Source organism: Natrix helvetica (assembly GCF_964273705.1).
Source record: "Natrix helvetica genome assembly, chromosome: 6".
NCBI classification, from domain to species: Eukaryota; Metazoa; Chordata; class Lepidosauria; order Squamata; family Natricidae; genus Natrix; species Natrix helvetica.
The window spans coordinates 78,410,066-78,432,283 of record NC_138553.1 but is presented as its reverse complement, the minus strand read 5'-3'; the positions used below and the strand labels follow the sequence as shown (position 1 = coordinate 78,432,283).

Below are 22,218 nucleotides of genomic sequence, written 5' to 3'. Positions count from 1 at the left end.
GGTTTTATTAACTGCAACTGGGAATCTTTGTGAGCTAGACAAATATATATATATATATATATATATATATGGGTGAGTGTTGCGGTAATTCCACTACAGGTAGTCCTTGACTTACAACCACAATTGAATCCCAACATTTCTGTTGCTAAGCGAGATGTTTGTTAAATGAGTTTTGCCCCATTTTACGACCTTTCTTGCCACGGTTGGTAAGTGAATCTCTGCAGTTAGTAACAGGAATAAGTTAAATCTGGCTCCCCCCCCCCATTGACTTCGCTTGGTCGTAAAAGGGGATCACGTGACCCCGGGACACCGCAAACGCCATAACTATGAGCCAGTTTCCGAGCGTCTAAATTTCGACCATTTGATTATGGGGAGGCCGCAAGAGTCGTAAAAGTGACAAATGATCCTAAATCAGCTCGGTTGTAACTTCGCATGGTAACTAAATGTAACGAAATGAACTGGTGTATGTTCAAGGACTAAGTACCTTGTCCAGGGGCAAAACGTTGTTGAAAATCAGGTATGTGGTAATTCCCCTCCAGAATAACTGTTGTGAAGGCATTACATTCCGAATTTGTAAACTGTTATTTGTTTTATAGCTCTGGATCAAGGTGGGATTCAGCCGGTTTGCATCGGTTCGGGCGAACCGGAGATTAGTTTTACATCTGGTTCACCGAACCAGTAGCTGTAAGGACTGGTTGGCCCTGCCTACCCCACCCCTCCCAGGAGTCTCCACCCGTTCATCATGCCAAGAAGTGCAGGGCCCACGTAGAGGCTCTGGGAGGGCGATGAACAGATCTACCAAAAGCTCTGGAAGTCCGGAAACAATTTCCAGCTTCCGGAGGGCCTCGGGAGCCTAGGGAAGGCCATGTTTGCCCTCCTGGAGGCTTGGCGAAGCTTCCGGAGTCTGGGGAGGGCAAAAAATGGGCCGATTGGAAGTACTGGAAGTCTGAAAATGAGCACGTTTCCAGCTCCTGGAGGGCCGGTGGAGGTCATTTTCGTTCTTCTGGAGGCTCGAGGAAAGCCTCCGGAGCATGCGGAGGGTGAAAACGCCCCCCCTCCACTGTGGTGCAGGAGGCTGAATAGGCCACGCCCACCATGGTCACGCCCACCCAGCAATTGGGCAGTTGCTAACATTTTTCAACCCCACCCCTGCTCTGAATGGTTTGAAAAATGGTAAATTGTCGTCTGAGGACACATCTTTGAGTAGGGCAGCCAAATCTGATTGGTTTTTCCAGTTCCTTGATGCCTTATTTAACGGCTCTGCTCGCTCACAGCCCATCTTTGGGATTGCATCAAGTGCAAAACCAAAGCACTTCAGTCTCTCACGCAATCTCTCTCCCCTAATTATGAAAATGTAGTCTGTTCTTCCGTTAGAATACAAATAACACTTTTTTTCAGTGGCTTTCAAGAGCATTGTTTCTTTATGCCGGGCATTCTTCTCAGTTCGTCATTCTTCTCAAAGCCAATACAGTTCTAGGCTCCATAAACAGAGGAATAGAATCAAGATCATGTGAAGTGTTAATACCACTTTATAATGCCTTGGTAAGGCCACACTTGGAATACGGCATCCAGTTTTGGTCGCCACGATGTAGAAAAGATGTGGAGACTCTAGAAAGAGGGCAGAGAAGAGCAACAAAGATGATGAGGGGACTGGAGACTAAAACATGAAGAATGGTTGCAGGAACTGGGTATCTCTAGTTTAGTGAAAAGAAGGACTAGGGGAGACATGATAGCAGTCTTCCAATATCTCAGGGGCTGCCACAAAGAAGAGGGAGTCAAACTATTCTCCAAGGCACCTGAGGGTAGAACAAGAAGCAATGGGTGGAAACTAATCAAGGAGAGAAGCAACTTAGAACTGAGGAGAAATTTCCTGACAGAATAGTTAATCAGTGGAACAACTTGCCTCCAGAAGTTGTGAATGCCCCAACACTGGAAGTCTTTAAGAAAATGTTGGATAGCCATTTGTCTGAAACGGTATAGGGTTTCCTGCCTAGGCAGGGGGTTGGACTAGAAGACCTCCAAGGTCCCTTCCAACTCTGCTATTATATTTGTTTTTCATGTCATGGAATTTTAGTGAATGAAAAACTTGAAAAGTCTCTTTTTCTTCTTAAATTGAAACGATAATATGAGCAGCGTTAATTTGATTACATCGCAACTGATTCTTTAATTATATTAGAATATGGATCCTCTGGGAGAGAGAATAAACAACGAGTTAACAGACAAACGTTCAGCAAGAGATAGAATAAAATTTGCTGATTTTACTTTAGTTAAAGTTGAGGAGGTCTCCAGAGCTTCATTGAACTAATGCCGCATCTGTAAAATTGTGGGGTTCCCCCCCCCCCTCCATAAAAATATGTTTAATGATCTTCCCACCCTGGATCTTCGCTTTACTTTTATTGTGTCTCAAGAGCAATTTTCTGTCTGGATTTAGATTAAAAGTAGCCATTAACAATAAATAAACTAGAGTAATTAGGAATTTGGTCTGCTTCTGTAGTTACTGGTGCAATACTTAACAAGAGAGAGTAAATCACAGCTCCGTTGGTGTTTCGTCTAAACAGGTCGAACTGGATTTTACAAAGCCCTTGTTTTATTTCTTTTCCAGTGAGGTTTGTCGAGTGACAGAAGCATTAGAGAGGGAGAAATTAGGACTCCTTAAACAATTGGATTTTTTGAGGTAAGATTTCCAAAACAAGCTTTGTGTGTCTTCGTGTGTGTGTGTGTGTGTAAGTCATCTTCCTTTTTTTATGAATGTGTTCTTTATTGCGTCATTGTATAAGGAGGACAAAGCTATTTGTTTAAATAAAAACAGGTCAGGGATTGAACGCATGTACATATTTTTTCCCAGTAAAATTGGAACATTTATCATAAAATAAAAAGGATTATGTTATATTTTAACAGTGATAGCGGGCATTTTGGATTCTGTTAAGATGCAGCCTGTTGTGCCTTAAAATAGCTTCCACTGTACAGCACAGTGGAGTTGCAATGGTAACGGTTTCACAGTACTCCACAAGGGGGCTCCCTCTAATACAGGATTGGGATAAATACATACGCCAGGTTCTCAGCTAGTTTATCATAAAACCTAGGCCAGCGTCATTCTGCAAGGGCCAGCGAAAGAGGGAGGCCACTGATGCTTCCATTAATGGCAAAAATGAAGTAGCAACCCCCAGTCATGAGCCAGTTCTTTCAATATGAACCAAATCATCTTGATAACTAACAAATGGTTCATCCCCACCCCAGTAGTATCTCTGTGGTATCCATTAAGTTGTGGGAGGGAGGGGGCCCTCCTTTCTCCGTCCTCTACTGTGGGACCAGAGCAGCTGGCAGCAGACTCAAGATGGAGGCTGTCTAACTTTGGATTCTAGGAGGACGGTATTTGGGGAGGCCCTTCGGGAACCACATCGAATACGGAACAAACCAAGCTGTTTTCTGGCCAATTTTCTTAATCGTTTAATTCGTCTAATTCATTTTGACTGTGTCTCATTTGTCTTGATTCGGTTGCGCATCGAGCACTGTAGCTTTCAACTTAAGAGGCACTGGGAGCTGCTTATGTCTTCCTCTGCTTGGCTCCATCCTTAATTAGCCCCTCTGTAATTCACTAGTAGAAGAAACATATCAAATCCTAGTATTAAGAATCTACTTTTTAAAAATGACATCCCAGAATTTCCCCACAAAACAAAATCGGAGTAAAGTACAAGCATTTGGCCAGGATGAATACCCTGCTCCCAAATTGAAAACGTTTACTGGTAAATGGTCAATCTTGAAAGATACCCTTTAATGTTGGTGTTTTTCCTTCCTTCCTTCCCTTCCTCCCCTCTCCCTCCCTCCTTTTCTTCCTGTTATTCCCATCTCTCTCCCTCCTCTTTCCCTCCTTCCCTTCCTTTACTTTCTGATCTTCCATCTTTCCTCCTTTTCTCCCTAACTGTCATTCCCATATCCTCCCTCTCTCCTTCCTTTTCTTCCTAACTGACATTCCCATTTCTTTCCATCCTTCTTTCTTTCCTTTCTCCCTCCCTCCCTCCTTTTCTTTCTGTCATTCCCATTTCTTTCCATCCTTCTTTCTTTCCTTTCTCCCTCCCTCCTTTTCTTTCTGAGCTTCATTCCATCCTCCCTCCCTCCTTTTCTTTCTGTTATTCCCATCTCCTTCCCTCTTCTTTCCCTACTTTCTGATCTTCCTGCCATCCTTCCTCCTTTTCTTCCTAACTGTCATTTCCATATCCTCCCTCTCTCCTTCCTTTTCTTCCTAACTGACATTCCCATTTCTTTCCATCCTTCTTTCTTTCCTTTCTCCCTCCCTCCTTTTCTTTCTGAGCTTCCTTCCATCCTTCCTCCATCCTTTTCTTTCTGTCATTCCCATTTCCTTCCATCCTTCTTTCTTTCCTTTCTCCCTCCCTCCCTCCTTTTGTTTCTGTCATTCCCATTTCTTTCCATCCTTCTTTCTTTCCTTCCTTCCTCCCTCCCTCCTTTTGTTTCTTTCATTTCCATTTCCTTCCATCCTTCTTTCTTTCCTTCTTCCCTCACTCCCTCCTTTTCTTTCTAACTTTCATTCCCATCTCCCTCCCTCCCTCCTTCCTTCCTTCCTTCCTTCCTTCCTCCCTCCCTCCTTCCTTCCTTCCTTCCTTCCTTCCTTCCTTCCTCATAGAGAAAGGAACAAACATCTAAGTGACCAACGTGACGAACGTCTTCAGCAGGTACGTTTTTTTTTCTTTTTTGATAAAAGGGAGTTTTTACACGAAGACCTTAGACAAAAACTGTAACTGAACCTTCACATTTAAAACTTTAAATTCCATCCCATTTAGACAATGCAGGCAGATTACAATTAAGATTGTAATTCAGGTCAGTCTCCATTTATGACCACAATTGAGCTCAGAATTACGGTCATTAAGTTGTTGCTGTCATTAAACAAAGCATCCCGGCTCTCCCCGTTGCAGTCCTTATGCAGAACCTAAGGGTGCCTCAGGAGGCCTGGAGTTGCTGAAAGAATGGTTATAAATTGAGGAATACATCATATTCATTTAATTTCAACATCTCTCTCTCCTCCTCCTATTTAATGCCTTTAAAGAGCGCATAAAAAATGCAACGGGAGAAAGGAAATGAGCCACTCCTCTCTCGTTCAGATCTCCCACCACTCAGAGCTAGGGCTGGGGGAAACTCTGGCCCTTTTTGCACTCTGTGAACTTCAACTCCCAGAATTCTCTGAGCCAGCCATGCTGACTAGGAGCCATGCTGGCTCAGGAATTCTGGGAGTTGAAGTCCACAAGCCATAAAAGCTCCATCATTCCAGTGGTGGGTTCCTTTCGGCCAAACCGGTAGTATTTTGGCGGCTTGGATCGCTGGAACCAGCAGCGGCCCAGGCCTGCCACGCCCCCGAAGCGGTTCTCCTGGCGGCGCCATAGGCACCTCCATCTTGTTTTTCGCTTCCGCACATGCTCAGAACAATTTTTATTGCACTGCGCATGCGCGCACCAAACCGGTAGTAGTGCCTGCGGGAACCCACCCCTGCATCTTTCCCCACCTGTGACTTAGTAGATCCATGCCTTGAGACCAGATATTTCATCCTACTCCTGCCCTGATCAATACCCATTGCCTAATCAATGACCCAAAGGGGGAAGAAGGATTTTTCTAGAAGCCGATGGACACTGGAGACAGAGCCTAGAACTGTTGAAAGAAGAACCTATTAAAAATCATTAGCAACGTAAAATACTACAGGTAGTCCTCAATTTACGACTGTTGGTTAATGACTGTTCGGAATTACGACACTGAAAAAAGTGACCTGTGACCATTTTTCACACGTATGATAGTTGCGGCATCCCCATGGTCATGTGACTTACAATCGGATGCTTGACAAGGGACTCATATTTATGACGGTTGCAGTGTCCTGGAGCCTACATGATCCCCTTTTGCGACCTTCTGACACGCAAGGTCCATTGGGGAAGCCAGATTCACCGAACAACCATGTCACTAATTTAACAACTTCAGTGACCCCCTTAACAACCGTGCCAAGAAAGGTCGTAAAACAGGGCAACATTCACTGAACAAATGCTTCACTTAGCAACAAAAATTTTGCGCTCAATTGTGGTCCTAAGGCGAGGATTACCTGGTACAAACAAGCTTATCTATACAGTTTTGACATTCCGGCATGAAATCTAGTCTTTTAATTAAGTATATTTTGACATTTTAAAACAATATTTCTACAGAAATCTCGGTCTGAGGCCCCTGTCAGTCGGAAACAAAGGTCAGGCTCAATTATTGGCAAATATATTGAGAGAAGGAGTTCACTGAAGAGGTAAGCCTTCCATTTTGTCTTGGGCGCATTATTGTTATTTTTTTAAGATAACTCACAGAATTGGACGGTATTCACCGTAGAGCAAGAAAAATGCTTTACTAATTATTATTTTTTTCAATATATCGTTTTTCTTTAAAGGCAATTTTTACAATTTACTGGAAATATCCCTTGACTAGAAATTTTGTATGGGATATCTTATGCAGGTACTCCTCGACGTACAACCACAATTGAGCCCAAAATTTATGTTGCTAAGTGAGAAATGTCTGAAATGGGTTTTGCCCGCTTTTACCACTTTTCTTGCCACATTTGTTAAGTGAATCACAGCGGTTATTAAATTAGTAACATGGCTGTTAAGTGACTCTGGTTTCTCCATTGATGTTGACCGTCACAAATATGAGTCCATTGTCAGGCATCCGAATTTAAGTCTCATGGGGATGCTGCAACAGCCATATGTGTGAAAAATGGTCATAAGTCATTTTTTTTCAGTGTTGTAACTTTGAACGGTCACTAAGCAAATCGTTGTAAGTCGAGGATTCCCTGTAGTATTTTAAGTTGTTAATCATCATCTCCTTTTAATGATCCCGTAATCTCTTGTGGGGTGGAGTGCGGGCAACTGAATGGAGCTAGCTAGCGGAGTGTTTAATGGCCAGATGCCTTTCCTGTCACCAATGCGGAATTTTATTCAACCGACAAATTCTCATTGTGCCCAGAGAGAGAAATATCTGCCTCTACCTAGGATAGAACTCACAGCCTCCTGATTGTGAGGGGAGAGTTCCTAGGCTACTGCACCACTCATTTTAAGTTATTAATGATTTATTAAAATATATTAGTCATATAAAGGAGCACCATGACTCACGTCAGTAGGATGCAGGGATGGAGATTAGCAAGCCTGTGTTGGAGACCCGAGTGCTGCTGTTGGGTAGGGTTGAGCCCCCATCCTTAACTCCAGCTCCTGCCGGGACCCTGGGCAATGGTGCTGTCACCTGCTAATCCTTTCAATCCAGAAGTGTCTCACTGCTTCTGACACGAGTGCAATTAGCCATATGATAATCTGCTGGTTATTTGTAATTTGTTCGCCTATCTGCATTGCATCCTATTGCTTGCATTGTTTCCCCCCACCCCACCCCACTTCTTTATTATTCCTTTTTGGTTATTTTCCTTGACGATAATAATAATAAATTAAAAAGAAGTTTGAAGATAAAATTTCTGAGGATTAAATTTAATTCGAAGTCTCTAAATCTAAAAAGTCGCATGACAAGAGTTTTCTATTCCTCACATTTTCTGAAATGTCCCACCTAGACAGATGAATTGGTCAGTCGTGGACATCTTTCCATAAAGCAACCAATGGTTATTGTAGCAACCATTGAAGTGATGGTGAGAAGCAAATTTGTCCAAAAACATTCTAAGAAGCAAACGTGACTCTATTGATTGGCGCCTAATGGTTGCCTTTCATTGATATATCAAAGATAATAGGTAACTTTGAATTAGAGTGAAAATGAGTTGACTTTCAAATGTTTGAATATTCTTCCGATATTTTGAAAAATGTTCTTGTACTGCAGGGGTGTCAAACTCAAGGCCCGTGGGCCGAATCCTGGGATATGTAAGGCGCCAGCCCATGTCTCTTCGGCCAGGTCTACCCACATTGCTACCACCCAGTCTACCCAATGCAAAGAGGAAACATGCCAGCAGTTTGGGGAGTGGCGTCAAGCTGACCATGCCCACCCAGTTGGGCCACGCCCCCTGGGGCTCCCGAGGTCAACCACATCCCTGGTGCCACCCTCAATAAAATTGAGTTTGACACCCCTGATGTATTCCTCAATTATGTTTGAGTTCAGGTCTGAAAAATATGAACCAACCTTCAAATTTCCACTAGGTTGTAAATGACTGAGTTGTGTGTTTTTTTTTTCCCCCTCATCACTTTCTAGCGAGCCTTCAGAAGACGAGACGTTTAGCGCACCCCAAATAAGAAGTTCCTTTAGTATGAATACGGATCTTTCATTAGATTCTGAGCCCCCTAAGGCCGGGGGGCTGACCCAGAGGAAGCACTTCAGGAGGCTAATCTCCATCGAGGAAGACCATCTACCGCATCTTCTGAACAGGACAGAGAGGCAGCTAATACGGTGGTCTGAAGAGGATGAAGCCGAGCGAGGACCAGACGTGGATGGAGTCCAAGGGCAGCCACAGGTTGAACAGGCTCGTGTCTCACCTAGAGAGGAGCCCGTAGGAAAAGAAACCCTGACACATGTAAGGAACAAAGCGGAATGGTTTAGGTTTTACAGAAGAGAACATCTGTAGCTTACGGTTGAACTCTGGGGTCCTTGGTACTCTCGGAGGTGGGTTCTTTTCTTGCAGATTTTAGATCTTGTTTTGGATGGAAGTGCATTTTGACAAAATTTAAAAGAATAGCAGAGTTGGGAGGGACCTTGGAGGTCTTCTAGTCCAACCCCCTGCTCAAGCAGGAAACCCCGTAGCAGTGATGGCGAACTTTTCCCCCCTCAGGTGCCGAAAGTGTGCGCGCGCACTCTGTCGCACCCACATCCGTAATTCTGCTCACCTGCGCATGCGTGTGCGATTCCCCTCCCCCCGCTGCTCCCTGGGTATGCGCGCATGGCTTTCTTGGAGCCTGGGGAGGGCAAAAACAGCCTCCCCCCCAAGACCCTCTGGAAGCTGGAAACGGCCCATTTTCCAACTTCTGGTGGGCCTGTTGGGCCTCCTGAAGCCTGGGGAGGACAGAAAATGGCCCAACGGGCCTACCAGAAGTTCATTCCCGAACTTCCGATGCACCTTTTGGGCCCGTTTTTAACCATCCAAGAGACATCGACTCCCGATTCTCTCTTTTGCAGTAAAATAAGGCATTAACATCAAATCGCAACTTTTCCCCCCATAAGAATATGAACCAGACATTTCTATGCATCCTTTTTTTATCCCATGCCTAACAAGGCATCCCTGAACACCTAATATTTGTGCTTGTGTGAAGGATGAAGCATTCCGCATGGCTCCGGATCGTATATTCAAGATAGTTCTGGTGGGGAATTCAGCGGTGGGGAAAACGTCCTTTTTAAAGCAATTCTGCGAAGATCAGTTTTTTCCAGGCACGGCTGCTACCGTCGGTAAGTAAAAGAGAACAGACACTGGTACGATAGCCAGGCCACTCATACCTGTGCAGGTACCTGGAATATGGTAACTGTCAACATCCCGAGATCAATTTTATGAATGCCTTTTTGCTTTTTTAGAAACTCGAAAATAGAATAACAACAGTACAGGTAGTTCTCAAATGAGGACCAAAATTTCCATTCCTAAGTAAGACCAAAAAGTGATCTTTTGAATGTTATTAGTGGAGAAATGTGGCAGAGTCCCGGAAGCCTGTCAACACAACTGTGCTATTTAACTCATGCCTAGGGTAATTAGCTTATTCCTAGGGGATTCCTAGGTGGCTCAGTGGCTAAGATGTTGAGCTTGTCGATCAGAAAGGTTGGCATTTTGGCGGTTCGAATCCCAAGCATAACGGAGTGAGCCCCCATTACGTGTCCCAGCTTCTGCCAACCTAGCAGTTCGAAAGCACGTAAAAATGCAAGTAGAAAAATAGGGACCACTTTTGGTGGGAAGGGAACAGCGTTCCGTGCGCCTTCGGCATTGAGTCATGCTGGCCACATGACCACGGAGACGTCTTTGGACAGCGCTGCCTCTTCTGCTTTGAAACAGAGATGAGTACCGCCCCCTAGATTCGGGAACGACTAGCACATATGTGCGAGGGGAACCTTTGGGTAATTAAGGCAGAGTTACCCTGTCTATCCTTCCTTCCCTTGAGTTTAGGTGTCCCTTGGACCATCAATTCTTCCTCCCCTCCTTCCTCAGAGCGCCTACCACATTCTGGCCTTTTAAATGAGAATAATAATAGTAATAATTTTCCAAAAGAACAGTTGCTTGTCGTGATGGAGGCGCCCACGCATTCTAATGATGCTGAGGGCTACACTAAACAGGTCAACCATATCAGACAGGTCTTGGCTGAAGAGTCAGGCTAAATCTGTTCCCAGCGAAGCCCTTCAATATCATGAGAATACACACTTTGAATTTCATGTCGGATTGGCTCTCGCCCCGATTAACAAGGGTCACGTTGAATGCGATGGCTTTTGGGCACTCGTGGGAAAAAAATGTGTTAGCAGAGTCCGCTTCCCTCTGCTGGGCAAAGGAAGGCACGAAGCTGACAGGCAATCAAAAGTGAATAATTTGGTCAACAATTTCTCAGTTCTGGACTGTTTTTAACCAACTGGAGCCATCGAAACAAAAAAATACCAGCTTTGGGAAGAAAAAACTCTGGATTTAGAGGTTAATGAGAAGAGGCTTTATGGACCGAAGGAGTGTCATTTTGAAAGACAAGTTCTTTACCAAGATGAACTGGAAGGAGTTGGATTAGAGAATTACAGAATGGCAGAATTTGGAAGGGACTTTGGAGGTCTTCTAGTACAACCCTCTGTTCAAGCTACACCATTCCCAAAAAACGGTCGTCCAATCTTTTCTTAAAAGCCTCCAGTGATGAAGCTTCCACAACTTCTGAAGGAAAGCCATTCCACTGGTTAATTGTCCTCACTGTTAGAAAGTTTTTCCTTAATTTCAGGTTGCTTCTCTCTTTGATCAGTTTCCATCCACGGTTTCTTGTCCTGCCTTCAGGTGCTTTGGAAAATAAATTGACTGCCTCCTTTTTGTGGCAGCCCCTCAAATACTGGAATACTGCTATCGTGTCACCCCTAATTCTTCTTTTCTCTAGACTAGCCATACCAAGTTCCTGCAACCGTTCTTCAACCGTTCTTAGTCAGCTTCCTGGTCCCGGCAAAACCACTTTTTTAAAACAAATATGAATTCCTCTCATTCACATTCAGCAAAGGCCTGCAAGCAGTCTATCAAAGGTGGATTTATGACCACAGACCTTATCTAGCTTGGAAAGCTGCCATGTCAATATTTTCCAAATGCAGTGATGTGTAAGGAAAAACTTGGCACAGAGTCTCTGAGATTCACGGACAGATCTTCACACTCCTGAAACGAACGAACGAACAAATTGTTTCTTGCAAAAGCCCCTTCCCCTTTCGCTCCTCTTTTATTTCCTATGGGAGGGGCCAATCACCGTTCACCTGTGGCTTTACTCCCAAGTCGCCCCTGATTTCTGAGTTCTTTTGTTCTGGCAGCTCTGCGCATGTGCACACTGGGAACAGGCTCCAGCTGTTCCTCTGCCTCGCTGCTGTCTAGCTCCATAGGCACCTGATCACTGCCAGACGGCCTCGGCCCCATCTCTGCCTCCAACACAGAGCCCTCATCCGAGCCTTCCCCAGCCTCCAGGACTGGCCCATGTTCCTCCCCAACCTCCTCACTGTCCAACTCTGCTTCAAGGAACATGCAGGAGCCTTTTTCGACGCCACAGCTCAACTGAGTCGATTTTCCTCCTCTTTGGTTTTTTTCGTGGTCCAACTTTCAAAACCGTAGGTAGCTATTGCAAACACAGTCATGCAGAGAAATCTCCATTTAGATGCCAGGCTGATGTCCCCTCCCCCCTCCCCCTACTCAATTCACACTAATTATTGCTGGGTAACCCAGTACAATTTTGACATCTTGTTTTCTGGATCGCATTCACTGCTTTAATCAGTCTGCAATGCTAGGGAAATTACACATTCCATAATTCACACTAATTATTGCTGTGTTCAATTTTGACACTCCCCCCCCTCCTCCCCCTTTGGATTGCATTCGCTGCTTTGATCAATCTGCAATGCTAGGAAAATAAATTCTTGTGGGCCTTTGATCTCATTACTGTCAATTGTTATTTTGACAGTTCCGTTCCTTGGCGCGGTGATGAGCTTGGGCCATTTGATGTTCAAGAAGAGGTGAAAATTCTGACTTTCTTCTTTAATCTTTTTGATCAGATATATCAAGTTGGTTTCTGATATATCGGTTGTTTGTTAAGAGAATTGTGTCATCACCATACAGATAATCCTTGACTCGACCACAATTGAGCCCAGAATTTATGTTGCTAAGTGAGAAATGTTAGTGGGTTTTGCCCTGTTTTACGACTTTTCTTGACACATTTGTTAAGCGAATCACTGCCGTTGTTATATTAGTAACCTGGTTGTTAAGTGAATCTGGCTTCCCCCATTGACTTTGCTGGTCAGAAGGTTGCAAACTAGGATCACATGACCCCGGCATACTGCTTCCGTCATAAATGTGAGTTGGTTGTCAAGAAATATTACTTCTAACCACTGAGCAGTACAGATTGATAGAGAGCAATAGCACTTATATACTGCTTCATAATGCTTGACAGACCTCTCTTAGCAGTTTATAGAGTCAGCCTCTTGCCCCCAACAATCTGGGCCCTCATTTTACCCACCTCGGAAGGATGGAAGGCTGAGTCAACCTTGAGCCGGTGAGACTCGAACTACTGGCAGTCGGCAGTCAGCAGAATTAGCCCTGCCATCAGGACTCATAGGATACGGGGAGTTCTAGTCCTGCCTTGGGCAGAAAGGCAGCTGGGTATCCTTGGGCGGTCCCTCTCCCACTCAGCCCTAAGAAGAAGGCAAGGACAAATCACTTCTTGGAAAATCTTGCCAAGAAGACTTAGGGAAAAAAAGAACTAGGTTCGAACTGCTGTCAGTGAGCAGTGAGTTAGCCTGCAATGCTGCATTCTAACCACTGCGCCACCACGGCTCTTGAGGGCCGTTGTGTGATAATTGGAGCAATCCTTGCAGGAATAGGACGGATGCCTCCTGCAGCATGCCCCCCCCCCCCCGCATCCCATTTTTCGGCTGGCAGAGTGCTTCAGGAGGCCATGGAGGCTGAAAACGGGCCACAGGGGTGGTACACGAAGTCGCCCCACACCCTGTTTTGGCTGGCAGAGGCACCGTGGGCTGGTCATTTGATATTTCCAGGCCGGTCACCTGGCCAGATCTAAACACCCCTTGAGTTTGACATCCCTGTCCTAGACCAAGCCAAATCCAAAAATGCTAGAGAATTCCTGGAAGCCTGGCCCTCTGAGAAATGAGCTGTCAGTAGACACATAGACGTGAATATGGGCCTGTTTTCTGCATACTTTTGCACAGTGGGCCAGGCAGTATGTGTCTTGCCAACTGTGCAAAAGAGACACTCGATCAGCCAAAAAGGGGGACTAAAACACCACCCTTCCAGCAATCAACAACCAGATGGGCGTAGATTCACCCCAAGATTAACATCAGACCAACAATCAAGAATTAAACAATACTCCAATCAAGGAACTCCCAAGCAAGCGAACAGTAAACAGCCCACCAAAGGCCATTCCTGCCACTGCTGACAGAGCCAGAGCCTCTAGAACAGAAACTGAGAGCAAACCCCATCACTAACACTGATGAGGTTACCTAGTACGGTGATGAAACGTTTGCAAGAAAACAACCAAGCTCAGAGAGCACCAAGGACCCCCCTCATTTCAACCAAGAGCTACAAATATTCTCCTTTGTCGAGCCAACTGTTCTTGGCCCCTCGTTGGTCAGAAACCCTTCCCCTTGCTTCTTTTGTGAGGATGCATTCATGAGCAGTAAAATTTATTATTTATTTATTTATTTTATTAGATTTCTAGACCGCCCCCTCTCCCCGAAGGGACTCGGGGCGGTGTACAGGTACAAAATTAAGACCATACAATCGATAATAAATATAATTAAAATTGGATTAAACAGAAACCTGTACAAGTTTATAAAAATTAAAAAAAATCTAACCTTAAAACCAAACTGTAAAATTTAAAATACAAACTGAGGTGGGAAAGCTGGAATTAGGCCAGGCCGGCTAGGTGAAGCAGGTGGGTTTTGAGCTTCTGGCGGAAGGAGCGGAGATCCGTGATCGTTCTAATGTCAGGGGGGAGGTCATTCCAGAGGGTCGGGCCCATCACAGAGAAGGCCCTTCCCCTGGGCGTCGCCCGCTGGCACAGCCTAGTGGACGGCACCCGGAGGAGTCCCTCTCTGTGTGAGCGAATCGGCCGAAGGGATGTGTGGGGCAGGATACGATCCCGCAAATAACTAGGTCCTGTGCCATGGAGCGCTTTGAAGATGGTAATCAACACCTTGAAACGCACCCGAAAAGCCACAGGCAGCCAGTGCAGCCCGCGCAGGAGAGGTGTTACGTGGGAGTATCTAAAGACTCCCGAAACTGCCCGCGCGGCCGCATTCTGAACCAACTGCAGTCTTCGGGTGCATCTCAAGGGGAGCCCCATGTAGAGAGCGTTGCAGTAGTCTAGCCAGGACATCACAAGGACATGGTCTTTTTGATTTTCACAAATGTATTCCTGATGTGTCCCTTCCTGCAAGTCTCTTCTAGCTGCTCCCAGTGCTGGTGCTAGCAGGACGTATTGTCTTTTTTGGGAAGACAAAGAAAAAAATGACTCTTTGGACATCTGCATTCAATCTCCTTCCTTCCCCCCCATTTGCCTCCTGCTTTGGCTGATTTCGTCTCTCTTCTCGGCTATTTTTGCCTGAAAAGGCATTGGTGCTTTTTGGCTTTGTGCATGTTAGGTGTTCTACCACTGTCCCGGTGAGGGCTGATCGGATTTCTTGCCCCGGTGTATCAGGCGTCTTCTGAGTCTTGCCCAGCGATTCAAACCTTTTTTTTCCCCATCTCAATTGCATGGAAAGGGATTTTTTTTTTTGAAACAAGGCTTTCATTTTTTGTTACCAGTTTTAAATTCTTTTATAAACAAAGGGTTGCCCGGGGTTTTCCCTTTCAATCTCCTCTCATATACATAATTCATTTTACCTCATATTTCCATTTCCAATGTCAGCCATGTTATTTTCTTTCCATATTTTTCATCTTAAACTTAATTTCTTCCGAATACGTAAACAACATCATTATTTGCCCCTTCAAAGTTAAACCAAATGTATCGTTTCTTTTTCCATCTGTTATTCTATTTTACGATAGGTACCACACATCCTCAAATGCAATGTTTATATGATAAGCATTTAACTTAACTAGCTATCCACAATTAATCATGTGAATATAATTCCCTCACCTCTTAGTTGGCGACATACCATTAATAATGTTAACACATTTCATTTTATTCTACTGATATATCCCTTCTTTCCCTTCCTCCATTTCTAACCATTTTCTCTTGGTCTCTCAAAAATTCCACTTCTTTTAGGTTCTCTTCTTCACGTAGAAAGGGATTTTGATAGCAGTCTTCCAATATCTCAGGGGTTGCCACAAAGAAGAGGGAGTCAAGCTATTCTCCAAAGCACCTGTGGGTAGAACAAGAAGCAATGGGTGGAAACTAATCAAGGAGAGAAGCAACCTAGAACTGAGGAAAAACTTCCTGACAGTTAGAACAATTAATCAGTGGAACAGAAGTTGCCTCCAGAAGTTGTGAATGCCCCAACACTGGAAGTCTTTAAGAAGATGTTGGATAGCCATTTGTCTGAAATGGTATACGGTTTCCTGCCTAGGCAGGGGGTTAGACTAGAAAACCTCCAAGTTCCCTTCCAACTCTGCTATTGTATTTGTATTTGATGGGTGTTGATTTTGGTGAGGTCAAACTTCGGTGGTGTTGTTACATACATGCTCCAATTTCAGCACTCGGTGCCGAAAAGGTTAAGCATCACTGGGTTGGACTATAACAGGGGTAGGTTCCGGCAGGCACTACTGCCAGTTTGCTCGTGGGCACGCTGCCTGGTTGCATGAACAATGCAATAAAAATAATTCTGCGCATGCGCAGAAGCAAAAAACAAGATGGCGGCGCCCGTAGAACTGGTTTGGGGGTGTGGCAGGCCTGGGTCGCTGCCGATTCCAGCGACCCAAGCCACCAAACCCTTACCGGTTCAGTCGAACTGATAGGAATCCACCACTGGACTAGAAGACCTCCAAGGTCACTTCCAACTCTGTTATTCTTTAAGATAGCAACTACTTTAAGAAGATAGTAACTAAGAAGCAACTGTAAGAAGAGCAACAAAGATGATTAGGGGACTGGAGGCTAAAACATATGAGGAATGGTTGCAGGAATTGAATAGGGATAGCAAAGGATGAATTCACACACAAACACACACACAAATACACACGCACCAGGCTAGATGTGATTATTTTAGTTAACTTCTCTTTGCGGTCTTAAATAATACATAGCAAAATAATAAAAAGATGTTGAGACTCTAAAAAGAGTGCAGAGAAGAGCAACAAAGAGGATTAGGGGACTGGAGACTAAAACATACATAAAGAATGGTTGCTGGAACTGGGTATGTCTAGTTTAATGAAAAGAAGGACTAGGTATTAATACCACTTTATAAGGCCTTGGTAAGGCCACGCTTGGAATATCTGCATTCAGTTCTGGTCGCCACGGTGTAAAAAAGATGTGGAGACTCTAGAAAGAGTGCAGAGAAGAGCAATGAAGATGATTAGGGGACTGGAGGCTAAACCTTATGAAGAACTGTTGCAGGAACTGGGCATGTTTAGCTTAAGAGAAAGAAGGACTAGGGGAGACATGATAGCAGTCTTCCAATATCTCAGGGGTTGCCACAAAGAAGAGGGAGTCGAACTATTCTCCAAGGCACCTGAGGGTAGAACAAGAAGCAATGGGTGGAAATTAATCAAGGAGAGAAGCAACTTAGAACTGAGGAGAAATTTCCTGACAGAACAATTAATCAGGACAACTTGCCTCCAGAAATTGTGGGGGCACTCCATCATTGGAGGCTTTTGAAAGAAATAGGAGAGCAATTTATTTGAAATTGTATAGGGCCTCCTGCTTGAGCAGGGGGTTGGACTAGAAGACCTCCGAGATCCCTTCCAGCTCTATTCCGATCGATTGATAGAATTGGAGCTGTTTGTCTTCTACAGGTGTGGATTATTCCATGAAAACCGTGAGCTTGGATGGCAGCCAGGTGGTGCTGCAACTCTGGGACACTGCTGGGCAGGAAAGGTAATCCAAGACCTTCTTATCTGCTGGCTGAGATCTTGGTTGGCAATGCCCGCGTACTTCAGCCCAATTCCTGCGGGAGGTGTGTCAGTCCTCAAGGTAGACCAGAGTAGCAAACCACTGCTATGTGAATGGCAAATCACCAAAGATCCACCGGCTTCCCTCACCTGTTTTGACCCGTTTGCTGAGACGCTTTTACAGGGTGTGGCTGATGAACATGTTACAACTCCTTGGAGGGCTGAGCACTGGGTGGGAACCAACGGTGAATCAGCGGCCCTAAAATGGGCACCGCAGGCAGGCAGCCCTGCACCAAAGGTGCTACTCCTCATAAACGCTGATCAATTATTGTAACAGCTACAATGACAGAGAATGGGGCCAGAGGTGGTATTCAGCAGGTCCTGACCAGTTCTGGAGAACCAGTAGCGAAAATTTTGCGCAGTTTGGAGAACTGGTAAATACCAACTGTGGCTGGCCCCGCCCCCATCTATTCTCTGCCTCCTGAGTCCCAGCTGATCGGGAAGGAATAGAGATTTTACAGTATCCTTCCCCTGCCATGCCCACCAAGCCACACCCATTGGTAGTAAAAAATTTTGAATCCCACCATTGAGTGGGCCACGCTGATGAGCTTGTCAGCTGGAAAGCTGACAGCTGGGGCTCGAGACCCGAGCGCCACGTGACGGATGGACATCCGTTACTTGCCTCAGCTCCTACCTGCCTAGCAGTTCGAAAGCATGCATATGCGAGTAGATAAATAGGTACCACTTCGCTGGGAAGGTAACAGCATTCCGTGCACCTCGGTGTACAGTCATACCGGCCGCATGACCATGGAAAATGTCTTTGGACATTGCTGGCTCTCTAGGTTAGGAAACGGAGATGAGCACCGCCCCCTAGAGTCGGACACGACTGGACAGCGAAAAAGTTATCTTTAGTTTTTACAATGACAGACCCTTGCAAGTCTTAATGTGCTCTCTTTATCTTCATGTAAACTAGGACGGGATTGGTCTGAAGCCTTTGCTCAAGTTAATTTCATGGCCTGAATTCAGGCCCCTGCAAGATGGCCGTTGCCTCAGCAGGAGTTCTTCTTCCTGTCTGTCAAGGCCGTTCCCTTTGTCCCTCTGCTTTCCAAACCAGCTGTGTTTCCCCCACCCCCCCTTAAGCTAGGAATCCTGAAGGAGTTTTATGTCCTTCAGCTTTTTACAAGAATTACGTGTACCAGGATATACCATATTTTACAGAGTATAAGACGCACCAAGTTTTTGAAGAGGCAAATTTAAAAAAAGTTTTTGCACTCTGCAGACCTCCCCCAAATGGCCTATTTTTTGTGAAAACTGGCCCGCTTTTTGTCAAAAAAAGGGCATGAATAGCCTTTAGGAGGCTTATAGAGTGCTCCTGGGGGCTGAGGGGAGGCAAAACTGAGCAAAAAACGGCCGTTTTTTGGAGCACTCTGGAAGCCTCCTAAAGGCTCTGCACAGCCATTTTGGCGAAGGGGGTGGGGTTTCGGGAGACAAAAAATGCTGTATTCAGTGTAGAAGACGCATCCAGATTTGCAGCTTCTTTTTTGAGTGAAAAAGGTCCGTCTTATACTCCGAAAAATACAGAAACTTTTCAAATTCAGCTCCTGTGCCAGGAGTCAGGGTCAAAGGTGGGTTCCTACCGGTTCTGCCCAGTTCGGCCGAGTAGGTAGTAAATCAGCCTGCCACACCCCTGAACTGGTTCTATTGGTGGCGGCGCCATCTTGATTTTCGGTTCTGCGCGTGCGAAGAACAATCTTCATTGCAAAAATGTACTCCCCCCCCTTTTTTTCTAACATTGCGCGCATGCGCAAACCTTTTTAGGTACAAATGCACACGCCGAACCGGCAGTAATGCAAGCAGCAAACACACACACACACCCCCAGGGTTAAAGGCTAAAGTCTGGAGAAAGTCAAAGGACATACCAAGGAAATCCTCTTCTGAGGGGGAAGATGCTACTTACTGGCAATTCAGCCTAATGACACACATACACACCCCATGTGCACCTTAAATCTTAGACCATTCAGTTTGGTTACAGGTGTGGTTTTCTTTGAAGAGCGGTTTCAAAAAGAGAAGGGGATTCTGACTGAACGTTTAAAAAGAAAACTTTCCTCAACAGTCAGAGCAAATATGAACTACCGGCCAAGAGGGGTAGGTGGGCTTCTCTTTGCCAGGTGTGTTAAAACACAGTGTCAGGCCTGCAGTTATATTCCTTTTTAGGATCTTTGGCCTGTCACTCTCTCTATTATTTCATTATGCTGTTTCAATAGTGTAGTAATTGGGAGGGGGGAATAGAAAGGAATAGAATTGTGGAATGTGTTGTTGTCATTCCTTTCTAGAAGCCCAAGGTCATTCTTTTGTCTCCGCACCTCTGCACCTGACCGGAACTAGATAGGTGGAGATGCCAGCATGGGCGAAGAAGATTGGACCATGTGATGGATTGATGGGTGTGGGGATAAGATCATGAACTTTCAACTGGGTGGAATCCCAGGAAGCTTTTAGATTTGGGATTCCACAGTTTGTGCCAACATGTCTGTCTTATTAAATTAGAACTTTAAGGATAGCTCTGTCTTGACTGATTTAATTCTGCATGATATTTGGAACGCTGACACACAGACAAGATCACCACAGCTCTAGAATGTTTTAAATTGAATTGAGTTTGGACCCAGCAGGGAAGATGGCTGGGTTTGACGGCTCCTTTGTGTTCCCCGTTCCGTAAAATCATTTCCAGGTATCGCAGCATCACGAAGCAGTTCTTCCGGAAGGCCGACGGTGTTGTCGTGATGTACGACGTAACGGCACAAGTCACTTTTGTGGCTGTAAAGCAGTGGCTGGTGAGCGTCGAGGTCAGTCTGATTTGATTTAAATTCTCCAGCATTTCGTCTTTTTTATTTTTCAAGTGGTCCTCAGTTCCACCGGTCCTCTTAGACCCGTGATGGTGAACCTGTGGCATGTGTGCCACAGCTGCCACGAAGAGCCCTCTCTGCAGCCACGCGAGCTGTCGTCCCAGCTCGACCCCACCTCCCACCAGCCAGCTGATTTTCTGGTCTCTGCGGTGCATGCATGGGGGGTGGGGCACATTCAGGAGATGCGCGCGCATGTGCGTGGGGCGAGGGGTCGTGCATGCATGCGCAGAGGTGGGAGGGAGTGGGGGGTTGTGGCATGCCCCCCCCAAGGCGCATTTTTCCCTCCCTGGAGGCTGCAGGGAGGCCTACTATACCCAAAATGGAGTGCAAGAGGGAGGGTCTCACACACATGCGTGGGGGGGGGGAGGCAAGGAGAGTGTGGTTCAGCCGAACCAGTAGGAACCCACCACTGTACTGAATAAAACTCCCCATTGGTGACAGGAAGGGCATCTGGCCAGTAAACCCTCTGCTAGCTTTATTCAGTTGCCCAGACTCCACCTCGCAAGGTTAAAAGAAGATGATGATTCAGAGATTGTTAGTAGCCTAATAAATGCTTCCGTTTGTCAGTTTGTGGATTGTTTTCTTCACATCTTCCTGCCGGAGAAGCCTCTCTCCTCCTTCAATTGCTTTTCCTTATTTCCTAGGAGGCCGCTGGAGAAAACATCCCCGTCCTTTTGCTGGGCAATAAAGTCGATAAGGAAAAAGAACGAGAGGTTCCGAAGAGATTGGGGGAACGTCTAGCTAAGGTACAGCAAGAAGAGAGAACACTGGATAATCCAGGCGTAAAATAAATATTCCGTTAGCACACAGCCCCGGAAACCACTTCTTAAAAGAGAATTTATTCAGTGAAACTCTTCCTTCTCTTATTGACGTTAGGGATAGCCTTAGAAATATGGAACCCCACTGTTTCTCTGATTGTCATAAGTAAATATGCTTATTCTGCTACATCTTGTTTTTCCCGGTAGTAGGGGGGGAAAACATCCCTTGATTTAGTAGCTTATTTCAACAAAAGTCTGGGGAACCGTTAAATTATCTACCCACTGAGCTTCTAACTTCCTGATAAGAGAATTTCGGAGGTCTCCTTTCCTTCCTGTCTAGTTTGGAGAAGATCTTCGTGTTCCTAAAAGTCATTACAAAATGGAATGGAATTAGAATTAGGAATAGAATAGGATGGGATGGGATGGGATAGAATTAGAATTAGAATACAATAGAAATAGAAAGAATACAATAGAAATAGAAAGAATAGAATAGAAATCAAAATAGAATAGAATAGGAATGGAATGGAATGGAATAGAAATAGAAAGAATAGAATAGAAATCGAAAAAGAATAGAAATTGAAAAAGAATAGAAATAGAATAGAATAGGAATAGAATAGAATAGAATAGAAAAGAAAAGGACCTTGGAGGTCTTCTAGACCAGCCCCCTGCTCAAGCAGGAGATCCTATACCAATTCAGACAAGTGGCTGTCTAGTCTCTTGTTAAAAAACCTCCAGTGATGAAGCGGCCACAACCTCTGGAGACAAGTTGTTCCACTGGTTAATTGTTCTCACTGTCAGGAAGTTGCTCCTCAGTTCTAAGTTGCTTCTCTCCTTGATTAGTTTCCACCCATTGCTTCTTGTTCTACCCTCAGGTGCCTTGGAGAATAGTTTGACTCCCTCTTCTTTGTGGCAACCCCCGAGATATTAGAAGACTGCTATCATTTCCCCCCCTAGTCCTTCTTTTCTCTAGACTAGCCAAACCCAAATCCTGCAGCCGTTCTTCGTATGTTTTAGTCTCTGGGCCTTTGATCCTCTTAGTTGCTCTTCTCTGAACTTTTTCCAAGGTCTCTATATATTATCTTGTAGTAAGGTGACCAAAATTGGTTGCATTATTCCAGGTGTGGCTTTACTAGGGTTTTATAAAGTGGTGCTAGTATTTCACATGATCTTCATTCTACCGCTAGTTCTTGACTTACAACAGTTCGTGTAGTGACCGTTCAAAGCTACAACGGCGCTAAAAAAAGTGTCTGATAACCGATGCTCAGATTTGTGACCATTAAAGCATCTCCATGGTCACGTGATCAAAATCGGGGCGCTTGGCAACTGGCATGTATTGTGACAGTTGCAGCCTCCCGGGAGGGGGGGT

General features: G+C 45.1%; 1 protein-coding gene across 1 annotated transcript in view; it reads left to right on the top strand.

Annotated features, from left to right (window-relative positions):
* Positions 1-22,218, top strand: part of CRACR2A (calcium release activated channel regulator 2A) — a 47,071-nt gene that overhangs the window by 19,599 nt on the left and 5,254 nt on the right. Inside the window, exons 9-16 of the mRNA XM_081957984.1 lie at positions 2,603-2,674; positions 4,640-4,688; positions 6,195-6,283; positions 8,209-8,527; positions 9,261-9,393; positions 17,099-17,180; positions 19,920-20,034; positions 20,739-20,840. Coding sequence (XP_081814110.1) covers positions 2,603-2,674; positions 4,640-4,688; positions 6,195-6,283; positions 8,209-8,527; positions 9,261-9,393; positions 17,099-17,180; positions 19,920-20,034; positions 20,739-20,840 — 961 coding nt within the window. The remainder of the gene's footprint in view (positions 1-2,602; positions 2,675-4,639; positions 4,689-6,194; positions 6,284-8,208; positions 8,528-9,260; positions 9,394-17,098; positions 17,181-19,919; positions 20,035-20,738; positions 20,841-22,218) is intronic.